This window comes from Bombus huntii, chromosome 16, assembly GCF_024542735.1.
Source record: "Bombus huntii isolate Logan2020A chromosome 16, iyBomHunt1.1, whole genome shotgun sequence".
Classification (NCBI taxonomy): Eukaryota; Metazoa; Arthropoda; class Insecta; order Hymenoptera; family Apidae; genus Bombus; species Bombus huntii.
Window position 1 is genome coordinate 1068256 of NC_066253.1, and position 27670 is coordinate 1095925.

At 40.2% G+C, this 27670-nt stretch overlaps 1 protein-coding gene across 3 annotated transcripts in view; it reads left to right on the plus strand.

Moving 5' to 3' along the window:
* Window positions 1–27670, plus strand: part of LOC126874834 (uncharacterized) — a 318734-nt gene that overhangs the window by 147654 nt on the left and 143410 nt on the right. For all 3 annotated transcript variants that reach the window (XM_050637322.1, XM_050637321.1, XM_050637323.1), the window contains one exon: window positions 12694–12771. In XM_050637322.1, the coding sequence (XP_050493279.1) occupies window positions 12702–12771 (70 nt within the window). In that variant the 5' untranslated portion in view covers window positions 12694–12701. The remainder of the gene's footprint in view (window positions 1–12693; window positions 12772–27670) is intronic.

Below are 27670 nucleotides of genomic sequence, written 5' to 3' on the forward strand. Positions count from 1 at the left end.
ATGAGACGAAAAAATACTACGAACTCGCAGAGTTCAACCTTATTATTAAGCTCCCTTTCTGCAACACTCATGCATACAGTCAAAATCTGGCACCACTTTCTCTTCGAGCTTGTCTAATTCCACGTTTCACCCTGTTGATACATCGTCGAGCGAATCGAGAGACGTGCGTGTAACGAAACTCTCGTAACGCTGCGCGCATTGCAGCGATAATTACGCGCCGTGAGTTGGGTTTTCTCATTGGCAAGCGTGCAACAGAAAGCAAAATGGTACGCGTCGTCTTTCGAAATGCAGCACGAGAAACCGCGTAATCGCGAGGCTGGATTACGCGGCCCGTATTACACTTTCGGCGAGAACAGTGCAACGTTACACGGATAATTGAGCTTGTAGGCGGAAAAACGAAAATTCAGGGGTTCCCCTCGGGGGATGGACGCGTGTAGCAAAACCTGTCACCTGGCCATTTCGCTGATCCTGATCCTAAGGTTTCCTAATTCCCGAGACGTCGAGTCATTCCTCATCGCGATGAAGTTCTAATCTAGACACCGTAGATACTGGCGACGACTTCGAGACGGAGCTGCAAGCTTGTTCAGGGATTGTAATATCGAGCTGAAGTAAATTACCTGCATGTACTCGTGTCCTTTTTTGGTCCTTGGTTGTAAAAGTACAACACAGCAGAACTCTATTCTCATCAATGTCCGACTAAGCTTTTGTTGCTTAAGTTCACTTATCTGAACATGAGCTCCTATTATGCGAACAATAATTAGGTAGTAGAGATAATTGGAGAGCCCGTATTATACGAACTCCGATTATATAAACTGTTTGTTCCTCGGCATGTTCGGATAAATGGAGTTCTACTATAGCAGCTCTTATAAAAGAACATGAATGATATTCAACTACAATAGAACTATGAGAATTAATGAACGTTTCGAATGAAATTATTGCAAAATTAAGGAAATGAATATGAAACATAGAAACATATTGTAGAAACAGAATTGAAACAATGAAAACGAGGTTGTTGATTAACATTATCGTTCGACTATAAAGAGGTATAATATAGATGGTAATGTTTCTAATTTTAAATTGATATGGTAGTTAATTGGAGTGGATTGGAAAATGAAGTGGTAATATCGCGTAGTACGAAAATTGTATTATTAGAATTATTATTAATTCAGATGGTTAACATAGAAGAGGGAATTTAATATTCGCTTGAAAAGATATTCTGGAAAATCTTTAATCTTGTTCAACGGCTTACAGAAATGGAAAAGTGGAATTCTCTTATATCAACGTGGAAAGAATACCATAAATTAAAAATGATACATTTTTACAGCATGATACGGTTTATTAAAAATTCGATATGAAAATGAAGCATCGTTAGTCGTAGTTTGCATAATTCAAAAAGTTAAATAGTGAAATATTTATAATCTTTTGAAACTTGCACCAGATGATACCTAAAATGCCTTGAAATTCTAAGAGCATCTAAAGAATTTCCTATTTTTTTTCCTATTAAAATTTCATTAATTACGAATATTTATATTTCCCTGTATAATTCCATCGTAATCTCTTGAAACTCGCGTAATTGCTAAAATGAAAATTTTTAAACGAGCCAAAAAATTCCCGAATTAATAGTCCGTCCTACTTCATTAATTAGAAAATATTGCCACTAATTGCAATAGGGATTGTTCAGTTCTCGTGAGAAAAGCTTACGCGTACGCGTGTGCCTGCCGAGAAGGTTGTTAACTATGCAAAGAGGAACTACATAGGGAAGCACAAGTATTCCCGTAACAATCACATAAAAGATTAAAGTATCCAGCATATACGTTTGCTCTGACCTAGTTGCGGTTAAGAGTTGTACAATACGCTTGAAAGCAAGTATTCACGTGCTGCAAACGTTTTACAGAAATGAAGGTGGAACTTAACGAAAACATCTCCGGTAGGAATACCAACTACCTCCGACATTTTTACCTCTGCGTTCTTTCCTCCCTCTCTTTTTTAATGCACGATGACGACTTCCAACCGGCGTCTTGCTTCAGTTTCAACCTAGATGAATTGAAAATTCAAGAAATGTCTGATTCCATATCAGTGACATCGAAGATCATGGTTAGATACTAGGTGGCAATTTAGATGGAAATAAAATCTTTAAATATGAAATTTTTATCGAGTTTCCAGCGAGTCAGTAATTTTGCGTATGTAGATATACCGTATTATCGTAGGTCTGGAAATTTAGAGTATCGTTGTAGATTTGAAAATTCACTCTATCATTGCAGGCGTAGAAATGCATGAAATTTTCGATAAATTTAATAACCTGCAGATTTCGAGCGATAGATAGCGCAAAGGATAAAAAAGCAAAATTGACTTTTCAGCGTGAAAGGTTTGGAAATTACAATGCCTGAGATGGCTATACATTCTGTATGCTAATATTTCACGAAATCTAATTTTATAACAGATATAGTGTAATTTGTATATTGAGATTGGTCGCAAATTTCATCGACATGATCACGACAGCCGTGTCTCGTTACATTGCTAACGAAATTTCAAAATATGTCGTATGACACGCGTGTTATATACGTAAAAGTTCTCTAGAATGTGTCGAAATACGTTCGCGGGCTACTGTAGCACCGTTTTAGTAATATTAAATTTAATACGTTAATCATCATTCTGTCTAAAATTGCTACTCAAACAGAGATAACCAGACTCATCAGAATAAATACCGGCGAAGAACACGGTCGGATAAGTAACACGATATTACCTCTGGCTCCATTGTGATTAGCCAAGCGGATGGTTCGCATGATCCACCGTCGTGGCGCTGCTTTGTCGCTCGACACATTCGATATCCTTTGTTCTATTTGGCCAGCGTCGAGGTTGGCGCAGACCTCTGCCTACGTCGATTTACAACAGTCTGCTTGCCGCGAAAAGTTCACTGAGTTCCGTGGAAAAGCTTTAATATCGCTTGCACAATACTCACTGGATCGCGTCGATATTTTCTGTCCGTTGTTGTACGTTCAACATGGAGGGGAAAAGGGAGGGAAAGGTGGACCGACCAGGCGGATGAGGATTATCGATTATCAGTTAACGAGTCTGCACGCTTTTCCCCCGTTTCCTACGGCAGCGTGCGCCAGGACGTTTTTATAAACCCAGCCTAGGATTACACATGTAGGCTCCATTATGGGTATTCGGTTTAATCAGAATCGGGCGCTGGTTCATGATAAACAGAGATGGACGGATGAGGAACAAGTCGTGCTGACGTTATTGTTATTATAATATGATATATTAGTGCTACACTATACCAATACGCCATACAGCGATTATAGATCTCGAAATTTTAAATGTACTTTTCTTAGAACTAATTATGGCTAGGTATGTGATCGATCGTATCTATCAGAAACATACCGATATAAATGAGAGAAAAATAGAATCGATATTGAAATATTTAGTATTTCGAATCGACCAATAATTCGTACAATTTTGGACAATTCCACAATCATCCTTTTACTTTACCTACCTTACGCACCTTGATACTTATGTACGTGTTACACAGGTCTAACCTGAGAATTTCTTTTAATCCAAAGATTAAAGATTCTTTCTCGTTGAAAAATACGAACGATTATCTGTCGAGTAAAATTACAACAGTTCTTAAAAATTACGTTATTACAAAATTTCTGCAAAAATTCTTTTAGTACCTGTGCTAATATTCATAAAAGCGTGGCTGCGTATCTGTTATGCAAACCTAACCTTAAAATCCAAGTTTTCCTACCCAAAAAGCTCCTTTCCACATAAAAATCTCAAATCTCGCACCGAACGTTGGGAGGTATCCCTTGGGAAAAAACAGCAAGTGCCACGAAAAATATTCCCACCTCGGCATCGTGAAGCATAGAAGCGTATCTTGTAGCGAGTGTACCACTCTTCCAGTGCTCCTGATCCCGATGGGCTTGCAGAGTTGTTTCAACGTGTCCCGTTCGAGCGTCCATTATTGGCGGGCCACGATGAGCCCCTGAAATGCAGAATTCTCGCCCGTTGTTTGTCGACTATTGTTTATCCGCACGGTTATGTGGCTCGTTGTTATCGTTTCCGGATACCTCCGCTCGGGGCACAATGAAAATTCGTGTTTCCGGAAATTTCCGGCCCCGTGGAGAATAACTGGATCGCTTCTCTTTTTTTGTTCCATTTTTCTTTGTTATTTTTTGGAGCTTTTTCGGGGGAAGTCGCCCCGTTCTGTCGCGCATTAATTTATGGCGTCGTTGGTGAAACGCTGCTCGTTTGAACGTTTCTGAGGATTACGCTCTCTTTTGACAGCGATTGTCAAGGTTTCGCTCGTAATTGGTCCTAGGGCAACGGACTTTTCTTATACTCTCTCCTCTTCTCTTTTCATGCTCTTCTCTTCTCTTCTTTTCCATTCTTCCCTTTTATTTATAAATCAATGCTCCAGAGAGGAATGAGCATTTTGCGAAATGAATTGCAAGACTTGTTAAGAATATTTTAAGAGGCCTGGAGAGGCGGATTATAATATTTATAGGTTAAAGATTTCCTTCGTGTCTATAGCATCGTCTGGATTGTATAGTGTACTAGTTCGAGACAGGAATAAAAATATTTGCAGAAAAATTTATTCCGGCGGAAAATTTATTATTCAAATGTAATTTCGTTCCGACTATTTACATGGATGCCTCATTCATACTACAACGACAAATATTATTCAACGCGTTGTACATGATTGGAACGTGAACGGGGCTATGCATTGGCTCATTTGAAAGCCATTGAGCAATATTTGACTAAGCTGCAGTTTGGCTGTTAGCGCAAATCGAGCTTCGTATCTAGCATGATTTGCTTCCTTCCTTCTACCGTGTTATATCACTTTCCGTTTCCTTCGCCTCGTACAATTTATTATTCACGTAGTTTGAATTATATTTTTTACTCCGTCCACGAATAATACAATTATACAAATTAAATAATTAAACTTAAAGTTAGGTGATTTTGGTATAAAAAAGTTGTTCAGTCTGCGAAACTATGTAATCCCTAAAATATCGTACAATAATTTTAGGAAAAGTGCTAAAGAAAAGAGCGAAGCACATACGTAACTGTAACGTGAATTATTTACACGTGTACAAGGGCCAGTAGGAAACGTGACGACGATAAAATATTGCACTTCGTGCTTTTGAATCACCGGCATCATCCGACTTCCTATTCAAGAAATTCCATTTGTTTTTCTTTACTTCTCCCTACTTCTCTTGCATTCTGTGTATAGTGTAGTGGCCTATGCTTTATACTTCATTGGTTCTTGTATTTACAGGTTTCTTTAGTCGATTGTAGAACGTAACGAATCGTAAAAGCGGAAATAAATCGTTCGACAGTCTGTTCTTCCGTCGATATCTAGTTAAAAATTCTTGTTTTAAAAAGATAAAAACATTTCAGCAGTAAATTTGAATCGGTATTGAAGCTATTCGTCGGAAATTAAAAAATCAAGCTTTTAGTTATTCTTCGAGGTTCCAGTAAATAAAATAATAAATTCAGTTGTTACAGACGAATAAGTTGACTGGTGAAAATTCTAAACTTACTCCGAAGTGATCATTCTGTGTTATAAAGTCATCTGATCAAAGGAAACCTACTATGACGCTGTTGTTTTACACAGATCACGTGACCAAGATCATGAAACATCGTTGTTTACACGCGAGAAAAATGTTTCTTGTGCTTCTTGCGCAAGATAGATTTTCGAGAGCGGAGATTAATTGTTAGTCCAGCTATGCCCCATATCTGACGAGAAAAAATGCAGGATTCCACGGTGGTATTTCTGCTCGCAGGAGCAGCCAGGTTTCCCCGTGCGTGGCATCGACCCCGTTCCGTGGAATTTCGTCGCGTCTCGATCGATGCCTCGTTGGATTTCAATCTGTACGCGATGCATACGAACGCGGCACCGAGAAAATAAGCCGAGTTGTTCCTGTGCGATACAGCCGGAACTTCTAGTTTCACTTTTTTCCTTTTTTTGAGGCTGCGAGGGGCGGGGGGGGGGGGGGGGTGAAAGACAAATATGATCGTGTGAAATTTGTGTGATGTTTATGTAAATTTGTTTCTTCATAAACACAGATGAAAGAGTAGAACTCGAAAATGGAAGTATATTTTATATTCTAGAAAAATTGTTATGTTTCATATCCCGAATTTTGGCATTTCAAAACTTCATGTATTCAAACTTCAAAAAGTATTTCTATAAAACTGAAAGATTGTATCTAAAACGACCATAAATTGTCTATGTCCATAGAAAGTAAGATTGGTACTATAATTGTTAATGAATCGTTGATTCGAAAGTATCACGCGGAGAAGCGAACCGAATTTAATAACATTTCGATGGGTAGGTATGCTCGATCGTTTATTTCCTGTCACGGGTACGTCTCATTAACGATGGAAATATAGCACGGGACGCAGGAGTCCATTAATTTTAACGATCACCAGCTGTAATGATTTCACGGTGACATGACGTCGCGAATTCGATGTTATTGGCGAAATTTTCGTGTCGTGGAAATATCTCGTCGCGTTTTCATGGGACGAAAAAAAGTGAAATCAAGCAGGGCCATCATCGAAGCGTGCTATTTCATACCGATATCGTTCTCAAACTAGAATGTCTGTTCCCGTCGAAGGCTTTCACTGCAGCGTTTAGAAACAAGAATATTTCAAAAAATAAAAATTTTAATAAAAGGTATTTATCGAAATAGAACTATTTCTAATAGCAGAAAATAATAAAGAATAACTAAATATTCCTATTTTGTCTAGCAGTCTCAATGCATAACGCATAATATATTTAACAATTTTTCAAATTTCATATATGAGTTCATAGCGTTAAAGGATTGAAGAGTACAATACCAAGAAAAGGTTGATACATTATAAAGCTTCCTGTTAATATTTTTAATGGCTATCGTATTTTTGGATCGTTTAAAAGCAATCGTGAATTAGTTGATTGAGAAGTGAAACTAGTGTAATCGGTTGCCCGGTGGCGTTAGCCGTTGATCGCGAAATTTCCCTAATGATGCATGAGCCAGCCAGCTATCGGCGAATTTATGACTGGAATAGGGCTTTACCGAGGATTGAGCCTGGCCCTTAAGTGGATTTATGACGTGGATGAGATTTCTTAGCTGTTGCTGGGATTAACAGCTTGTATGTATTGGTACTTTGTATCAGTTATGACGTGGAGAGGTCTAGCGAGGTTTATGGATCTAGTAACATCTGCAGTTCTTGTGTTATTGATGCCAGATCTCCAATGGGCATGCCAGTTTACCAGATCCGAGTCCTTTAGCACTCGTAATTTATCAACTGATAATATTAGTGAATTTTATGAAGGTGCAAGACGATTTCTAATTTGTAAAATTTATTTGTAAAATTCATTTGTAATATTTCATTTGTTTTATCGTCAAAGCTGTTATTATTACACGCGAGAAGCCTAACAAAGCTTGCTGTAACATGATTTTATCGAGATATCTATTGACGACAAAAAAAGATTTGACCCAATCTTTTGTTGTCCAACGTTTTGCATTTTCGTAATCTACGTCGTTTTACTAGTTTGTTTAATTTCATAATTAGATAAAGGAAAAATGAAATAAAAATATCGTGATTCAGGAGATGAGCGGGGCACATTGTTGTTAATTAGATTTTATTCGCGAATTAACATCGATTGTACAGAGAGAGAGTTATTTAGAATTATAAACTGGCGTTTACGCGGAATTTACTTTGCTTTAAATTACAAATTCCTCGAGTCTACCACCGCCCTCAGCCACCCCCTCCCCACCCACGTCAGACATTCTCGACTTGTGTAATAAATTTTAAATGTGCAGGTTTGCGAGGCTAAATTTTACTCCTCGAAGGGGTAAGTTCAACAATGCGATGAACGTTATATTAAATCCGAAACGCGAGAATTTCTTGTGCTACGAAATATTACATAAAACTCTGCCTCTCTTTAAACTGGTACACAATACCGAATTTTATTTAAATTTGTGTATTTTGAAGAGAAGTAGAATAAGATAATGTATTTGTCGTTGTAACATTACATTTGTCACGAATTTATGGCAGACGAAACTATTGCAATAAGTGACATCAAATGTAAAATCTACGAAAGAAATAGAATTTTACTCCGCAAGCTGCAGAATTCTTCATCACACACAGTGAAATCTCCAAATTCGAAGATATTTGATGTAATTAAGCTCGCCTATCCATTGGAATCTTTTAGGCATTTTAGGATTGAACTTGACTCGTTACAGTAATATTGGGATGCTGGTTTAGCTTCAGCAATCTAGTAATTATCAGATACAGCTTACTATTATTTTCTTTGGAATGTTTCAATCTCAAGTGTAGTGGCATTGGTGAAGTCGTTACAACGATCGACCATGTCAGCAGGGACATTAAGCCGCGTACATAATCCGACGCGTATCATAACGCAGACTGCGGGCAACGGCACGCACAGTGTATGGCTGGATTATGGGGTTGTCGACACAGGGGATCGTGTTATTCGGTATCGCGTCCCTCAGGATGCCGTACAAATGGATTCGTATTCCAACGCATTTCTTTCCATGTGCATGCATGCAAATGAGATCACGATTTTCAAATCTCTCAAGGCAACGGAATTAAATTTATCGGATGAGATATCATCAGTTCGTTGTTTTTAGGATTGATGGTATCTGAATACTATAGGAAAGCAATATGATAAGTTTCTATTATTTACAGCGGAGCAGCTTTTAATTTAGCAGTTGTCAATCAATAGCAAAAGTGCTACTGAAATTTTCTTTTTATTTTGTTTGGTTTTCGTCTCTTTGGGAATTTTAAATTCCCCATAAATGTCTAAAATTCGACGGTCTATTCGTCACTGTGTAAAATTTCTTCAAGAAATAAACGGTGTTTCACGCGTCTTCTTTTAAAATCCTATGTTTGGTAAAAAAGACCATATTATTAGGATGCACCAATGGCTGGAATGACTGTTACACATGTAGGCGCTAAGGGAACACCGTGCGAGCGCGTACGGAATGTAATACGGTGGCTGACAGCGTCACACGGCTGTTTAAAGGAGCCAGCAGGTAGAGTTCAAGAGGAAACCAGCAAGAGTTCCGAAGAGCGTCGTAGCGAGGTTGGTTGCCTAGTCACCAGGGGCAGACAGCAGGGGAACGCACGAAGAGACGCTCTAGGCGATGTTTCTCTTCTTTCCTTGGTCTGTTTCTCTTCTAACTGGCATCGTCCAGCTTCTTTTTCTTTCCTTCTCCTCGTCGCCTGCCTCCATTTCTCAGTTCTTTCTTTTTTTCTATCCTGCGTACATTGGGAGCCGCGCTTTCCCTGTTTTCCTCTTTCAGTTTTTTTTTTTCTCTTTGTACTGTATTTTCTGCCCCGACTTCGTCTTCACCACGTACGCCTTCGCGTCCTTATGTACACGATCCTCGCGTTTCTCGTTTTGCGACGCTCTGGGATCATCCTTTGCCACTGTGAGACGCGATGCTATTGATTACAGATAACGCTCGGTGTGTTGGCTCTGATATGGACACTTTTCAGGGACTCTCTTAGAGCGAGAGTGTTTTTCATTTTCGGATTTTCTCAGTTATCCTCAAACATCTTAAAACCATACAAACACAAAATCTACGTAGATACAGAATTCAACCATCGTCAGATATACCAAGGCGCAGCTGTTTAGCTTCAAAGAACAGTCAACCAAAAATCCATCTGTGTATACGATTCATCTAATAAACATTCTCGGTTACTGGCAAATATTCCAGAACCATAGAAAAACAAAATCCAACTAAATAGCAGACTGGCTTCACGAATCTCCTCAATTATCCTTAATCACCTGAAAACTATTCAACCACAAAATCCGAGCAGAATCAGATATACGAAGACCCAGCTGTTTATCGCAAAGAACAGTCATCCCGCGTCTGATCCGCCACAAGCAGGTGTCCTTACTGCAACATTAATTCGACGGGTGATACAGTGTCGTGGAAGCCACGCAATTCCTCCCTCGGTTTTTTAATATCATTCCACTCCGTGTTCCCTGGGTCTGCCATAACTCTTTTCCAGCTTGTAGCCACAAGCTATGTGTTCCTCTGACGCAGACGACGGGGAACCACCCTGGCTGGGGGAATCCGCAGATGCGGCCTCATCCTATTCGCTTGGGTGGCTCGCAGGCTTGCTCGAGCTTGCGAAAAGCCAGACCATTGACACTGGCGCGCGTACTCCGCCATTGTTGCCGGGCTAATAAAGAAAAATAAAGACTCCTCTTCCTGCAGGATATTAGCTCCACTCTCCTCCCGTCCGTTTCTGTCCTTACGACCCAAGGGAAGACCTTGCTCGACGTCCGGTTTCCGCGTTGCTAGCTTCCGCTCCTTCGAAAATCTCAGCGTTCCTTAATCCGCCCACTGATCGTCCGTCCCCTTTTTATTCTTCGCGGTGAAAGCAAATTACCGGACTCTCTTCCACTTAGCCGCGTCTCTTTGTGCTGTTCCCGGTGATGACACTGTCCTTTTTTCCTCCACTGCGTTGTGTTCTGCGAGCAATGTTTTGCCGAGGCTCTCCCTCTGGCTGATCTTCTCGTATTGTTCTTGGAAACTGGTGGATTCTTTTTTAGAGATTGGAGGCAAATATAGAGGGGTTGATTAGGCGGGAGAAAGTGGGCAGGATGGGTTAAGCGGCTGTCGATGTGATTAGTATAATTCGGACTTTCGAACGTAAGAATGGGGTTGGTTTTTTCTTTCTTTTTGGAAATTAGAGAGAGAAGTCAAGCTCATGTTGGTTATAGGAGACGCAAGGAATGAAACAGACGTGAATATTACTAGCAGACTGCAGATATTTGTGCAGATTCGTATTTTTTAATCGCTCGCTAATCCAACGCATATATTTCTTCGCGAGTCACACACGAAAGAATGTGACCCGAGAATAAAATTTGCCAGATACCAGAGACCGTCGATAGGTCGTTCATGATATCCAGCTAATAAAGAAAAATAAAAGCTTGCCCGTAGATATTAGCTTCGTGCTTTCTCTCCATGTCCTCGTTGCTAGCGTCTTTTTTCTTCTCTCAATACAAGAGGAAGGAAGATCAGATGGAAGATGCGCCACGGACGCGACGGAACTGTTTGTTCGTGACGCGGTTTCCAAGGATCTCGAGGAGATGGCGAATTTATGGCTACCCTCCGGTTCGATATTCCTGAAACATTGATCTCCCTTCCATCGCCGCGAATTGTTTCGCGTCGCTCTCGCTCGATTGCATTGAATTGGATTCCTACGAACGATACCCCTGTTCCATTGCCTGCTTCTAGGACTTTGAAATTGGGCCGAGAGAGCTCGCCTGATTTATTTCGTTTGATGACTCCGTACTCGAACTGCTGAGACAAATTACAAGAAGTTTCTTTCTACACCCTATTAACGATATTGTATGACTTTTTAAGTTTGTCTTCGACGTATCCATTATCACGTAGAAATACAAAATTGTCGAATTGTATGATGTAACCGCTAACACGTACGATAAAATGACGTGGTTAGTTTATCTAAATATCTTTCCAAATCGTTAAAAAATTGTTGTTGTTTGTCAAAATCGAACTAACATAGAAATATAGAAATCCAAGGATCACTGAGACTACTAATGAATTATATGCGTCGATAAACTAACCATAACTGATGGAAAATCGTAAGTAGCGCCACCTACGCAATCCCCTAACCTCATCGCGATTGCCAATCGCCTCGTGGCCCGAAGGCGAACGTCTGAAATTCCCCTTTCTAATTACCTATTCCCAAGAAACACGTCCTAGGCATTAACGTCACTTATAAAAAGCCTTCCATTGCTGGAGCCTAACTGCTTCCGTAGTTAGGCGAGCTGATCGATTCGAAATGACAGAAAAGTAGAGTGGAGAGAGCTGAGCAGACGTTCAGCCTAATATCAAGCTTTGGCCTTCTATACTTATCTAGGTTGTACGGTTTATTCAACAACCCCTCACGAAAGTCTGAGAAACAGCACACTCGTGGCGAATTAATGCGAACCACCGTGTTCGTTTCCAAACATCGATGGCCTGCAATTAGGGGAAGGCCCTCGCCAGCCAAAACTGTTCCACTGGTCATTCTTTCGCTCGACAGAAACCGGATAATGACCCCTGTGCCGAGCATTCGATGCATCAGATGGTTGGAATTTCGGTGATGGACTATTTTTCCTTGGGGGAGACAGCTTGTAACGGAGTTTCTCAGCTCTTAACTATCTGAAACTTAGCTGCTACACTCTCAATATATAATAATTGCTGTTGATGCAATCGCTGGAATCTTGAGGTTTGTGCTTAGAAAAATTTGGCAAGACAAATCTGACGAGATCGAAGCGAACATTATTAATTAAAGCGAGGACGTTTCTAACGTCCAATTATTTTATTATTATTATTATTATTTATTTTTATTATTTTAAGAAAGCATCGCGTTTGCTCGAGCAAAAATTTTAAAATAAAATTAACCATGAAAATGTACTTTGAAATGTTGAATGTTTGTTTGAAAGTGGAACGCATTTTTATATCTTCTTTTTCGCAAAGGAAAGAAAAATTGCAGAGTAAGTTAGCAAATTGTATAACGACCAGACTCTTGTATCTGTCTCCGTGTACATTCTAAATTGTGAGCTAATAATACAAATTTAAAATTACGTCGAGAGAGACTTTAAGGAGTTGTTATTAATATATTAGACGATCTCTGACCTGGTTCTTTCCATTTTTACTGTTTCAGATTCGAAGATGAAGTGGCCATTAGTGCTGACTTGCTTTCTGCTGCCGCATTCGTGCATCCTTGGTGCATCGCATGCCTGTAAGTGGTTATTCTTGCTGTTTCTTATCCTGTAATCGCGGAATAAATTATATCGTCGGCAATCATCTTGTTATTCCGCGCATCGACCGTGTGACAGGCCGATGAATACCTTTCTTGCTGCCATCGGCGAATAAATTAGCGTACAGCTCCTTTTTCATACTCGATTCCATTATCCTCGAAATAGACCCCCTATTTCGTCATTTAACCTACAAAATTCACCATCTATTCAACAATTTATGACGAATTTTAAAAGTAGAACAATTTTTCTTACGAGGCAAAATGTTGGAAATTCTAAAAATTGTACGCTCTTTGAGGCACCGATCGGTACTCTTAAAATGATAGTATAATAAATTTGAAATAATAATTTCTGATAGAGAAAAAGAGACGAGTTCCTAATTTACAAATAATACGTCTGCTTGAAATTCACACTCTATGTATTATACACGAAACATGAAAAACAGAATATCGAACTATATTCCCATAACGTAGAATTGCCACGTTAGACCGATACTCTTGTGAAACCGCCGAAAACCTTCGATTCACCGAAAAACATACTTTCTAGCGATCCATAAATCTCTCCTCAACATCCCCAAATTGGAAAAACTGTAACAAGACGATCACTCGAGGAAAGTTACTCGTTAATAAATGTTCTCGACCGCATCACAAGTCGTCAAAGGGTTGAACCGGATGGTAAAACCGGCGCCACGATTTCCGGCCGCTATTATAGCGTCGTAAATCATCCCGTCGATCGACAGTTCGTAAAGGGGGTGCATGGAAGGGTGCAAACAGAGCGCCACGCCATGCCACCCCTCAGTTTCGTGCAACGAGCCGTGAAAACGAGGCATCCAGGCCAGAAAAACAGTCGAATTGGATCCACTTTCCTCTTTCTATTAGCCCGGCCCGGCTGTGGACGGAGCGCAAAAGACCTTAATCCACCCCTTGTTGCACGGAGTCTGGCGTGAAACGTTCGCGAGAATAACACCAGGACAGGATAAGTTGCTATAGCTCGTGGAAATATAGCGGGCTGGCATGGATCATTCCTTTAGAGCTAATGTACAGCCAACCGAGGATCTTCGAGCATTCTGCATACGATGATACTTTCATACCTCATTGCATAACTCGAGGTCTGCCTCTTCTTGCCTCAGAATTTTATAATATTTATAATAGTATATAGTATAGTTAATATATTAATTATAAAATGTTTAATTATAACATAGTAAATCAGACGAGTGACAAATTATAGGCTGTCCACTTTCCATCTACTTTCTACTTAATTTCTAGTTTAGGGCATTTCGAATGTGCAAGTTGTCAATTATGAGAAGTTGGAATACGAAGGTGTTAAATTTATAAGAATTTGGAATATGGAAGCTTCGTAATAGCGATCTTCGCAACGGTGTATCATGCAACCTACTGCATTTCTATATTCGCAGCGGAAACAAGTCTCGCACTGTGTGTACGGTGCTTTAATCCTGTCCTCATACAGGCACCACGTGTTCGGATAAATTATTATACTTCTCGTCCCTTCTGTTCTGGAGGAAATGCCAAAGCAGGAGAACATGTTGTTCTTATTGCTTTTATTCCTTGCGTAATTAATCATCGAATGGCGACCGTTTAGGGCTGGATAGAAGTTAGGAAATTGGAGTTTGTTTTATCGAGGTTATGTAACTATTCTATTTTGTAGAAACAGCTAAAAATAGTTGGGAGAGATGCCATTCGATCTGAACAAAATTTGTTAGAGCTTATGGAATGTATATTTAGAAATGTCACAGTGTGATTACGATTGTATTGCAAAAATAATTTGAGGAAGTTCGGGGAAGCACGAGCTCGTTTGTACAAATTTTAGAGATCACAAGAATACAGATCGGATACGGTATGAAAATAGATCGGAAACGGTATGAAAATAGAATACTAAAATAAATAGAAATAGCTAGAAATATTTCTAGAAACAACCGGAATAAATTGGAAGCGATATTAAAATTGACTCTTGGTTTAAATATCGATCGTGAAATGTGCTAACGTAAAAGTAGGAAAAGTGACTTCGAAAGTTCGTAACTAAAGCAGTAGAAGGAAAACTGGGTAGTGATCGGTCAATCGATCCATTGGCAGACATTAAGCAAAGGAACGTCGAATTCCTATCGTTACGTAGTATTCTAGTGCTATACGGCTAATTTGCATGTGAATGGACCGTAAAAGAACTGTCGGAGATAAGCCGGAAGCGCGTAAATATTTCCCGGCCGCTGCTAACTTCGGTAATAAACAGCTTAAAGGATCGTAATCGTATAGCAGACGAAATTGTTCTGAATGGTCGAAATGGTAATCTTCATCTGGATTACGATCTCGTTCCGGGACATTATGCACCATTAGGAATATGCTATATCTGCTGGTCGCGCGTGTAATAAATTCCTTAGCGTAGCTTATTACTATCGTTAAAAGTGGCCGATTCCAGTGCAGCAGCTAGGCAACATAGTTTCATGTGAAACTTATTTAGTTCGCTCGTAAGAGTCTGTTAGTCACATTAAGTCTCGCTTAAGCTTCTAACAGATGGTTGGAAAGTGCCTTTTATTAAATTATACAGTCTTGGATATTTTATAAAATCATTTATGGTAAATATCAAGCATCATATCGGTTGTTGTACATTTCTGATTAACCATATTTTCAACCATCTTTTCCTCTGCTTCGTGAACTCCTTAAACTTTGACTTTATATTATCCGTGTCTTAAAATTTTAGCCAAACTCGATTATAATTTAAAATACTCTTCGCCCCTAATGGTACCTTGCACAAATTTTGAAACCTAACTGACTCTTACCTAAATTTCTACATGTAAGCTACAGAATCACTATAGTGTAGCATCTTCGCAAACTATTACGCAGCCCAGACGGTTTTCAAACTATGGGTACTCGGTTTTTGACACTCACGGAACTGAAACATGTTGACCCACTTCCAAGTCCAGTCCTCTAGCTGCTTATGTACCTAATCGCCGCAATTAGCTAGCGCATACGTAGCTCATCATCGGACTAACTAACCGCACACGTTTCGTTGTTCTTCTGCTCACAGTGTTTGGTCCATTTATCGATTTCTATTCAAACCTGACTTTGCTGAACCTTTTTTTGCATAATCGTGACAAACGGAACTGATGTACGTGGTGATTTGTTAGAAAATAACGCAAGTATTGCTGTGAATGAACGAAACGAGGGTGAAAAAGCTGCCGATAAGAAAGCTATTGGAACGTTGAATTTTTTAGAAATTGAATTGCAATTTCGATAGAGGCCGTGTCCATTAGAATCTCCACTTTATCCAAAAGAATTTGTCAATTTGCGTAGCCATTGGAAAACAAAAGAAAAAAGGAAATGAGCGAGATCCGGAGGGGCGATCGATTGTTTCGCGAGGACCATTAACGAGTTTCCAGCTTCTTAGTCGACGAACGTGGCCAAAGCGGCACTTCAATCGACGTAGACGGCCGGCGCCGTTAGTCTCGAAGCCGCCAATTAAGTCGAAAGGGGAAAGTCTCGTCGAGTTCTCCGATGCGGTTCCTTTGCCCCTCTAGCAACCTAGCAGAGGGTGATTGCACTTTGGCCCTGAGAACAGTGTCCGCGTGTCTGGGGACTGCGTTGTGAATTGCCAGACCGATGAACACGAAGGGATTGTCACGAAGATTTGCCTGTACGACGTTAAACGAGTCGCATACCACCGGACAAGTGGCGAATCGAGTGTAGAAGGGTTGAGGAACATGACTTGGAACGCGTGCCAGAACGCAGGAAAAGGCTATCGACCCATCTGTCACTCTCTGCGAGGAGTAATTGTTTCGAATCCAGTCTCTGTCTTCGTAAAAACGCATCTAGAAAGGGGTTTAAGGATTCAGTGAACGAAGGCTGTGAAGAAAAACGACGATCCCTAGAAATATAGATTAGAGAGAGAGAGCAACATATAGACAGATTTAAATATAAGGAATCTTTACATTTTTTTCTGAAAAGGGACTCTTTGGGGATCTAAAATAAAAAAGATGATGAAAACAACAGACAGTCCGAAAGCAATAAAGTAGAAACCATTGATCTTTGAATAAATAACGTCTAAAAGGAAGAAACAAGGAAGACAAATATGAGGAGGATTAAGTTGAACCGAGAGGAACAGGCTAACATTGGAAAAGAACAGGTTGCCTCGGCGTTAATGATTCACTTTTTGACGTGCCACGGTATTTTCCAGCTAATTGATGACATGGAAAGACTGCCGCTTCTCGATTGAAGCGCCATCGCTTTGCAAACTCGCGGACGTCGGCTAAGTAGCTACGAACTTGTTAATGGTCGTCAGGAGAACAATGACGCTGGGACTCTGTTCCAAGTCCATTGTTGCCAGTAACTTTCAACCCCTTACATATTTTTCACGCGTCGATGACAATCACGGTCGCTTGAAGAATTTTCAACGAACGATCGCCATTGGTTAACAAAACGACGTCAAAGGAAGACACTTTAAACGCTTAACCGATTCTCTTCTTTCGTCACATTTCATAATACGAAAGATAGTTTGGGCGTTCCAGTTTCTGGAAATGAGACGTGGCTGTCTGAAAATATTATCAAGTTGACTCTTTCTACTATCTGAAGCTCTGACCGTTTTCTTCTTTTCTCTCTTTTTCTTGTTCCAAGGAAGAATTTTTGTTTCTTCAACGTTTTATCAGAAAAGGTAGCCTCACCGTGTTGGAACGCAACTTGTTAGCAATAACGTTGATTATTATGTTGTATTGCTTGGAAATTCATCGAGAAAAGATCTGAACTCATCCTGTTGCAAATTATATCATCCTTGCGAGCACACTTTGTACACAGGACTGTCGTAATAACTTTGTATTAAGAGTATCCTGCAATCATTTTTTCTCCTCACTCCTTGTATTGGCAAGCAGCGAAAAGCCCACACTTGGAAGCATCGGCGAGTACGCTAAACGTCTGAAGAAGCGATCAGACGAAGGCAAAGGCTGTTTTAATGACGACAAGCACAAACGACTTCCGAGTCGTTTATAAGGCGCGATCCAAGAAGCTCGAAGCTTCTTACATCGATCTTCCAAGTGGAACAGGCTAAAAGACGACACAGCGTAAAAAAGGTTAGCAAGTCCTGGCGTCCTGATGTCCCTGGTTATATTCAGTTCCCGTGATCAGCGATTCCCTTTGAGCCATTGAATTTGATAACTACCTTAATTGGCAGGTTCGAGCCTCGCGGAAGCCGTCTTTGTCGATTGAAGCACATCGCCTAGGCGACACTTCAGAGGATCGCCCAGAGAGTTCAGCGGATGGAAAGTAAGAAGCTCGAAACTCGTTAATGGTATGGATTCCCGTGGGACAATGATGTAAAGACCGTTGTCGACGACGTGGTTGCGCGACACGATCCTACTGGAACTAACTGTTGACCTTTTTCTCTCCTACTCTGCGGAGTTGAGCCTTCTTCGCTTTGCGAGACGCTCTGACAAATAATTCGATCGCCGCTGCAGAAGATTCCACCGCGATCGTTAGAGAAATAATTGGCGGATTTCATGATTGTTGTATGTTAGTCTATGTTTGACTTGCTGTTAAAGGATGGCTATGGGCGAGAATGTCGGACACGGTTTTCAGTCTTTTGGTTTGGATGCAGGAATAAAAACGTCTCTTCGATTACCGACTTTATGGGAATTTGTTGTCTCGAGCCACTGTTTTGTCGTTTCTTATAAATATACGCAATCCTGAATTGCAACGATTCCACCAGAATCAGCGAATAAGCGTTTGAAAAAATTCATGGTTGTCGTACATTTGTGCGTATTACATTGGTTTTAGAGATGTTAGAGATTTCTCGCAAAGGCGTGAAAATCCGCGCATAATCTTCGCCATTCAACCACTCCAATTCCTATCGCGTCCCTATCGATCCCTCGATCAAATTTTCACACGCGTGCACCTGCGTGCAACAGACCAAGGAATCACAGCGGGAAAACACAAGAGACCCATGGTCGGTAACCGGATCGATATACAGCATCCACGGCTGAAAGAGTCTGGCGTTGTCTCGAAAAATCAAGATGAAGCCTGCAGGCTGGCTGGCTGCATCGCGTTACAATGGAAATTCGTTAGATTTACCTCCGGTTCCCGTAATTTCCTCGCGGGGCCATACCTTGTGAGCGAGGGGCGGGGGGTCAGGGCGAGTATTTGCTTTGAAGCAATCTACACAGGGGAAAAAAGGGGGTTGCACGCGCGCTCTCTCCCCCGATAGAAGTAAGCTTTTTCATCGGAAGAGAACTAATTTTGCGACGATGAAAATGCACGTTTACAGACCGTTGCCGGGGCCGTGGAAAGGGACCGGAGAAGGAGAAAGACAGGATGAAAAGGGAATGAGGGAGGGAGGGAGAGGGGGAGAGAGAGAGAGAGAGAGAGACACGATGGCCCGAAGCGGAACGTTGAATTCGTTCGTACCTCGTCCCTGATTCTGGCGGTTTTGTAACTTTCCAACGAAAGTGTACATCCATGCGCGCGTATGTGTGCCCCTCCGGAATTAACGTTACACGCGGACGATCCTTGGTGCCCGACGTTTTTGGTTAATGGCTTGTGAGGCAATGATAGCGATGGGTTGCGAGATAATCGCTCTTGTAGAGAGATCTTTTTTTCGAGAGGTGTTGCAGACACGACTTCCGATTTCTAGGCTCGGATACTCGTGCTTCGTTCATTTTTTGATTCACGTTTTTTTTTTTTTTTTTGATACATTCGTGAAATGTTTTTGGAAGCTGCCCGACTTCCAACTTTAGGCTTTGATATTTCAGTTGATTTTTTGCGTCTGAGCAGTTTGGGTTAGAGATTGCGAGTGTTCGCGAATATACATAAAATATTTTCGGAAGGTATTGTAGACTCGACTTCCAATTTTTAGGCTCCTCTGTGTTTGTTGTTGTTGTCTGTTTTTTTTTTTTCTGTAAATTTTCACCATCGCAGCTTTTATGATGGTTCATTCAAGACGGCCAAAGGCGACCAAATATTCTCATAGCGATGATAAACGTAACGTGCGATGGAATCGAAACTTTCAATGAAAACATACGCGAATTTCATTTCTTATATTTCTATATGCCTTTTAATGGTGTCGGCCAAATTAAGAATGTTTACTCGTGTTTTAACCTACGAGGAAGCCAGTTGGCTCACGCCACGATGGCGACTGACTTGGCACGCGGGAGAATTCAATTAGGTAATTGAAACACTATGAAGATTTAGCGACCTCCTTTCTTCCCTCTTTTACGCGATTCTCCGTTTTTGTGGACCGAGTTGTATAAATTGAGAGGAAGGCGTGACGTTGGCGGATAATGCGTTTATCTTGAGAAGCTCCAACTCTTTGAACGTGAAAGTTTCTAAAACATAGATTGCACTATTATCTTCGTACACAGATTAAATAATTATTACTGCCATTAAGACCACCACAATATTTCTAGAATAAAAATGTTTCATGATCGTCGTTCCCAAACCAGGAAGACGCTTTTCTAACCATTTCCAAAGATAATTCACACGGATTGCCATCCTTTATCTCTGTTCAACGTCATTCGAACAGTTCTGAATGCAAACAATGTAGGGTTGCACGCACGACTAGGCCTCATCCAGCCTCGTCACCCTGTCATCCTCTCCTTTTCCCGCTCGACCGAGTGTGAAACCAAGAATCAGAGGGTGGACACGAGGAGTCGTGGTCACGACCTTCCTCTACGTATCGTTCGGACTCATTCTCTGCTTGCAGATCGTATAATTTTATTGAGATCAAACATAGTATGTCACTATAACGTAATATAGTCTAGATTATTAGTTGGTCCAGTATATTAGTCTTTTGTTATTTATTATTATATCTATTATTATATTGATTATAGTTATAGGCAGCCATAAACTAACGATGTACTTTAATATAGGCTACAGTATACTTTAATATTCAACAAATAGCATAAAACATTAATAAAGGTAATGGTAAAATTCACTTGAACCCCGGAATCCAGTTTTGGTTACACGAGAACACGTGTACGAGAGATAAGGTGCAGCCAGGTGAAACATCCTCGGCGCTCCCCCGTTGATAATCATCAGCCCCTTTGTAATCCCGTGTATTTTTATGATTCACGGGCTCAGGGGCACCGCCGCGGCCTGCTAATCGGATTTCTTTCGCTCGACGAGACGGGATATCTCGAAGGGAATTAAGAGAGAGCGGACTTGCCCGTGAATGAACAGCTTCTGAAGCGATTTTCAACAACGATCCTCGCTTGTAGTCTTTTCAGTCCGACTGCCTTGGACGAGGGTAATAATTGTCTGGTAGTATATCTTGAAATTTCGTAGACAGACATGGAATGAAAGAAGATTGGATCCTGTTTCTTTTACGGCGTATTTCATCCCTCATAAGTATCCTGACACTTTAGTGGATTTGTGGTAGCAGAGAGATAGATCTCGGTTCTAGAAACTGAGATATTTCGAAACCACATTGATACCGAAAAATATCTCTGACAAAATTAGCAAAAAAGACAGTAGATACAAGGAATGGAGGAAAATATCAAAGTGATGATAATCCTTTGATTCCTTTTAAATAACATTTCGTTATATATTTGTTAATGTATATAGTTAATATAATATATATATATGTAGTATAGAAAAAAATATTTCGAACAAAACCCGCACAGTATCAACCTAGCGATTAATCTTTTACAAAAACAACAAACCCATTTCGAACATAGGACTCACTCCGAGTTTTATAAATGAAATCTATAACATCCACCTGCCCAATTGCCAATTTTCTCTAAAAACAGACTACATACAATATTACGTCAGAGCATTTCAATTTTTCATCCACTCCAATCACACTTCTTCTAACAATACACCAAATAACCGAGGATCACCAAATTCCAAATAAACGAGGAGCCAATAAAACCAATTAAAACGCGAATAACACGGATTCTGTGAAACGCTGTCATCAGAATTGAAAACGAAGATCAGCAGTGGGGACGAAACACGAAAAAGGGAGCGCCAAGTCGAGCAGGCTTTTAATCGTCCTCGTGTCGCTCCTTTTTTGCGGCGCTAGTGTCGGAATCCACTTTAACGGACCTTACTAATTACCAGGCGAGCTGGTCGTACGCTTGTTTACCTCGACTCTGATTAACCCTGCACGTGGATCCCTCTGGAACGCCGGAGAAAGAAAGAAACATATCGTTCCCTTTTCTTTTCCACCTTCTCACCCTTCCCCGGGTCGCGCAAAAAGATTTCTCAGACCGCTTCGAACGGAGCGAAAACGAACGAGAGCCGATCCGATTAATTTTGCACGCCATGATCTCGCGAGCGACGCGCCATCTGCGTTTACTCAGATAATTGGAAAATTTTCGATCGCACGCTAGGTTAGGTTGAAGGTCGTGTACGCGATCAGAGAGTTCCCAGTTTCCTCGAAGGAATGTTGACTCCATGGCAGCTGAGATCGTTTCTGAGGCACATATCGTCACTTATAGATACCTACAATAGCTACAAAAAGTACGTGCACGCTATTGTATTTAATATAACTGAATTACCAATTTTTACGCAAATTCGTATTTTTTGGAATATCATTAAAAGTAGAACCTCGGTGGATGATAACTTTACCCATCAAGTATAACAAAAGGTTACTGTACCGTGGATATTTTGCATACCTTTTCATGTTATATACATCCTGTGCAATTTTGCAATTTCAACTTCCTTGTAAACGCGTAAGAATCTGACGTCTAATTACGACACTTATATACAGTCTGTTTCGCAAGAGCATGGTCGCGGTATCTCTATGAAAATCAATTGTTTTTGTAAAAAATTTTGTACAGATCGAAAGTACATGAAAGAAAAAACTAGTACGCGCTTAATTAACAACGTGTCCAACGTCCAACATTAGCGATTATTTCCTGACAACGTCTAGGCAAACTTTCAGCCATGAGACAAGTAGAAACCACTATTTGGTTCGAACTGTGTGTGTGTGTGTGTTCGCGATTTAATAAAAGTCTAAACCCTGTAAAAAGTTCACCGATCACCGCTCACACCCTCTTTTGCGCTTCGACTCCACTCACCTGAAACACTTTCCATCCCCGTTGCTGCTTTTGCACCCTTCACGGCAAAAAGCACGGAGAAACAGAGCGCGGGGAACGAAAAACGGCAGGGATGCTAGGAAAGAGCAGAGGATGGGATTGGTGAAAAACAGAAAGGCGGAAAATACGGGCCACGTTTTTCCATGTTTCTGCCGAGAGAGGGAACGTTTGACGGAGTGCATTCTCGCTGCAAGGATATACACTAAAAACGCACATATCCGACGGTAAATCCGGCGATTTATATATAAAATATAAATCGGTAATGCCACGCTGAAAAACTCGGTCGGCGCTGAGCCTTCAACAGCAGCGGCACGGTATTTCGCTTCGTTGGACTTGCATCTTTTTTCCTCTTTTTTTTCACCGTCGTTTTACTCCTTTTTATTTTACTGTTGCTATTATTATTCGTTTTCCGTGAGGACGCGTTTCTCTTCTCTAAAAGCGTGGGAAGGGTAGTTTGTAACGTGGCTGGGAAAAATTGGCCTGGTTCGAAATGAGTTGGGAATATAAATGATGCATGATTGTTTTCGGTAGTGGACGAGTAACTGTATTTGTTAAATTCCATATTTTGAATTAATAAATTGGTGTTTCTATATATGTGGATAAATTTATTATTGAAACATAAGGGATCACGATTTGTTGTTAGAAATGCCTAGTAACTAGACGAAGACACGGTATCTTCAAGTTTGTCTGGAAATGCAAAACGGCCAATTAGATCAAAAATAAAAGAACACAAAACTAGTCACATCTAAGGATGAGCAGGATGTATATTTGTATAAACTTGTTTCATTATTTCCAGGCATAGAATCAATGTTTAAAATGAGTTCCACATATCACAGGACACCCTGTATAGCCTGCAGACTTTTCTGCTTCATAAACGCACCGATATAAACTTATTGCAATCAGCAATCTGAAAGTTGTGCGACTTCGAAAGTCCCCGATGCATAAAGTTTCAATTAGAGGCAATTATCCTTAAGCCAGCCTTTGAAAGCGACCGAACGCCAGCGCAAATACTCTGGAACCAATAATTCGCCATAGAATAAACAAAAACTCAGCCGTGGATGCTCCAATTAAACGTCAAACAACCAACACTATTCCAGTAATTACATCGATTCGTGCCCCTTCCACGGAGTCACGCCCACTTCTTAATAGTTTTCCTCGTGAACGTAAGTGCACGCGGGGCGAACGCATCGTGAGACGCGTGCGCGAGCGCAATTTCACGTGTAAACCGTGCTGGAACACTGTCTCTGCTGATAGGAGAGGCTGAGAGAAGGTTAGGGGAGGAGAGAGAACAGCCGTCCCAGATAGTCGACGCTTTGTATTTGCCCATTAATAGTGAACTACCATCCTGGCTGGGTTGCCTAGTCGGCGCTGAGAAATTAGCGGAGGCGCTAATTGTATTACGTAACCTAGTTAGCGATGTGTGCACTTGGAAATTTGAAGCGAAGATCCTAGCCTCGCGCCCTCTCTCCGCCCTGTCGAACTTGCTTTTTCATCCCAATTAGCTGATCGTCGACGCTCAGACTCTTCTTTCTTTCAATAACATCCGTTCTACATGTTTCTTCGCTATTTTGCGAGGAAACTCGGGATATCGGCAACGTAGATGGCGCTAGTGTCTATTAGGGCTCTAAGCTATATTTCCTGTCTGAATTTTGTGCTTGAAAAGAGATTAGGTTCTTTAGGAATTCGTTTGTAAATGAAACTTGTCTACACTTTCCTTTAATGCCTGTATATATAATTATAATTAACTTAATATGTATAATATATAACTTGAATGAGTTAATCCAAAGTACTCCTAACCTAAAATTTAATGGAAACTAATACTTTATTTTAGTATCGTACTTAAGGTCGAGCAAGCGTGTCTGTTTATTGAGACAGAATTTATTTTATTCTTTGTTTTGTATTGCATTTATTGAAACTCTACAGTTAGAGTTGGAGTATAGAGCAGATAGCAGCCATATTAATCGTTCTGAATGTTGAAAATTGTAACCTATATTTCTTTCAACCTAACCCAAATTCTTTAGTACGCATAGCAATTTGTTTCCTCGATATATGTATACCGAAAATTCGAGTGGTGAAAAACTTCCTCGTTGTTTATAGGTTAGGTAATTTGCGAGGGTAATATAAAAGGAAATAGCAAATAGTCGACGGTAGTTCCCGCGTTCTTGGTTCTTTACGAATTTTTATACACTGATAAATTTCGGGTGGTTTACCAGTCGAGCAGTATTCATGAATTCTAACCTGCCGGATCGGACGAAAGAAGAAATTCCTGGAAATAGCGGCTCACTTTGAGGCGAAACAGGCGAACCATTAAAAACTCTCGAAAAACTTGAATAATTCTTCGGCCACGAGAGAAACGAATAACCAGCAATTCGGAATTTCAACGAAAACTGAAACATTAAAAACGACCGACTCTCAAAGGCAGCGATACATTAACAATTCCTGAAGTTGCCTGGAATTTCACCGGGAAATCGATCGAGTGTCGCTAACCTGTAAAAAGCTGAAACCAAGAGGCGATGGGAAAACGCTGCTTTTAACGAAACCAAAAATTCTACCGTGCGACTCGGTTGGACACACGTAATCGTGAATCGAAATTTCTTCAAATTTACGAGTTTTCCCGTATTTTATTCCTGGAGAAATATGCTTCGGGAAGAAATAATTGAGCTTAATGTATTCTACGTTCCAAGAAGTACGTGCCCTCAAAGCTTCGTTTCAATATCTTTGAGATTGAAGGTAGTAGAGGATTTTAAAACGTAGGTTGACTATACTGTGATTAGCATCTGCTTGCCGTAGGTTAACTTTGTGTTTATTATATGAGGTTAATAGTTTCTTTTAGTCAGAGAATGATTTTAATTTATTAGTTATTAGAATTAACGAAAGTATTGATTTTTTTATGTATCTTTGCCTTTGACGAGAATTTCCATTACTAAAAGTATTTGTACACTATAGTTGTTACCGATGTTTCACTTCATTATTGCTACTACTACGGATTTTATTAATAACAGAATTATTTCGTTATATTTATGTCGCAACATTTTGTAGTCTTATTAGTATAACAAATCTACTATTACGAAATTATCACATTAAATATATTAAAATTATTTTTTTAATTCTAGAAGGAGATAAAATAAATTCTGTAAAAGAATGCTTGCATTCAAAAGGGAGATTACTCGGCATTGTATCTGATTACTCAGTATTATGATATTGCAGTGCACATTTCACAGATTAAAACTGAAATTAAGATGAGTATTATTACGTTCGTTTGAATTTTATGAATTATCCAAGTCGAGAAACAAATATCCATATATTTTTACACAAAATTAGCTTCAAACGTGAAGAATAATTTTATCGTGTTATTGGCATGAAATCATTTGAAAATAGTAAATCTGCGAATTTGCGGCTAGAGTCGTTCGATTCAATGGAGCGAACATAGACACGCGTGCACAAGCCTGACGAATCACTGATAAATGCAGCGTAAACGCCATTCCCGGACGCCATAATAAACTTTTCAAATATTAAAAAGCCTTTCGACGTGGCCCCCATCATCGGATTCACCGTTAAGCTGCGTAATGGCGAAAAGTATATTATGCTGGCTGAGCGTGGATAAGCCGCGTTATCAACGGCCAAAACCACCCCGTGAACCGTGAATATAAATACGCAACTGAACGAGAACATGCATCTAGCGTGCATTTTAACGAAAGAATTTTATATCCGTTGCTGGTCCTCGGGATCTTCCTGTTAAAGTGCCATTTTTATATTTTATATAACTTGAAAAAAGTTTCAGAATAGTAAAGATCATTGCGAACTAAAGCTTCTCGAAGCAGAGAAAATTCAAAACCACAGCAGAATTTCTTAAGCACAATGAGTTCGCCAGCGTTTCTTGTTCCAATTGGCTGTTGCGAGTCGGCTCGTTTCAGGATCACGGTACAGGTAAACTTTTGACGACAAGCTCGGTTTGTACGATGCATATTTATATATTTACGTGGCTGACGTAAAACCGGTAGGAAGGATTCGCCCCACAGCCTGGTTACACGTGCACCCTCTGTATACGATTAAAACTCCTACCTTGTGGCGTGGAATCGAAACTAGTATTACATATATGGCGACAAATTCGAATCACTTCGAACATGAATCCAAGCTCGTCGAAAATCTCTCTGAAAGTCTCGTATTTATGATAATCCGAACTTTCCAGACTTTCTCCAATTATTTCATGTGAATGAAATTCGCAGTGAATTTGCTTGGATAAAAGTGATGGAACTGATCGAGCTTTCAAGATCTATCTATCTATATTTAAGTGTTCCAAGTCTGTCAAGATTGTCAAGACTTCGAAGGCAATTAAGATCTTCGAGAGTTTTAGGTATCGAATCGTGTTGGAATATTTTCGAATACGAAGTGTTTCGGATCCCATCAATAATTGGAAAATGCCTATGTGCGTGTGTGCACGCAAAGAGACGTAGATCGTTTGGATATTCTCGATGTCAGAAAGCCACTTATCCATGAGAATTCGTGGGTTATCTTAACGCTGGCTTCGCGGTCGTGTAATGTCACGATGTATAACGACTAGTACATCGAAACTACTACCATGGGCTGAGACGTTTTTGGAATATTACTGGAAGCTTCTAGCCACATAGTCGTTACAGCTTGTTTAGGGATAAGTATCGTTATAACAGTTTCTCTCTCTCTCTCTCTCTCTCTCTCTTATCGACATCACTCTATCGTGTAATAGATCGTTCCTTTTATATTTGTTTGTATGAAACGAAGGAAGAAACTTTTGTGAGATTGCTGGCCACCTATCTATTATAGATTCAGTATCTAATATCGAATATTATCCAGTAACGAATATGTAATATTCATGA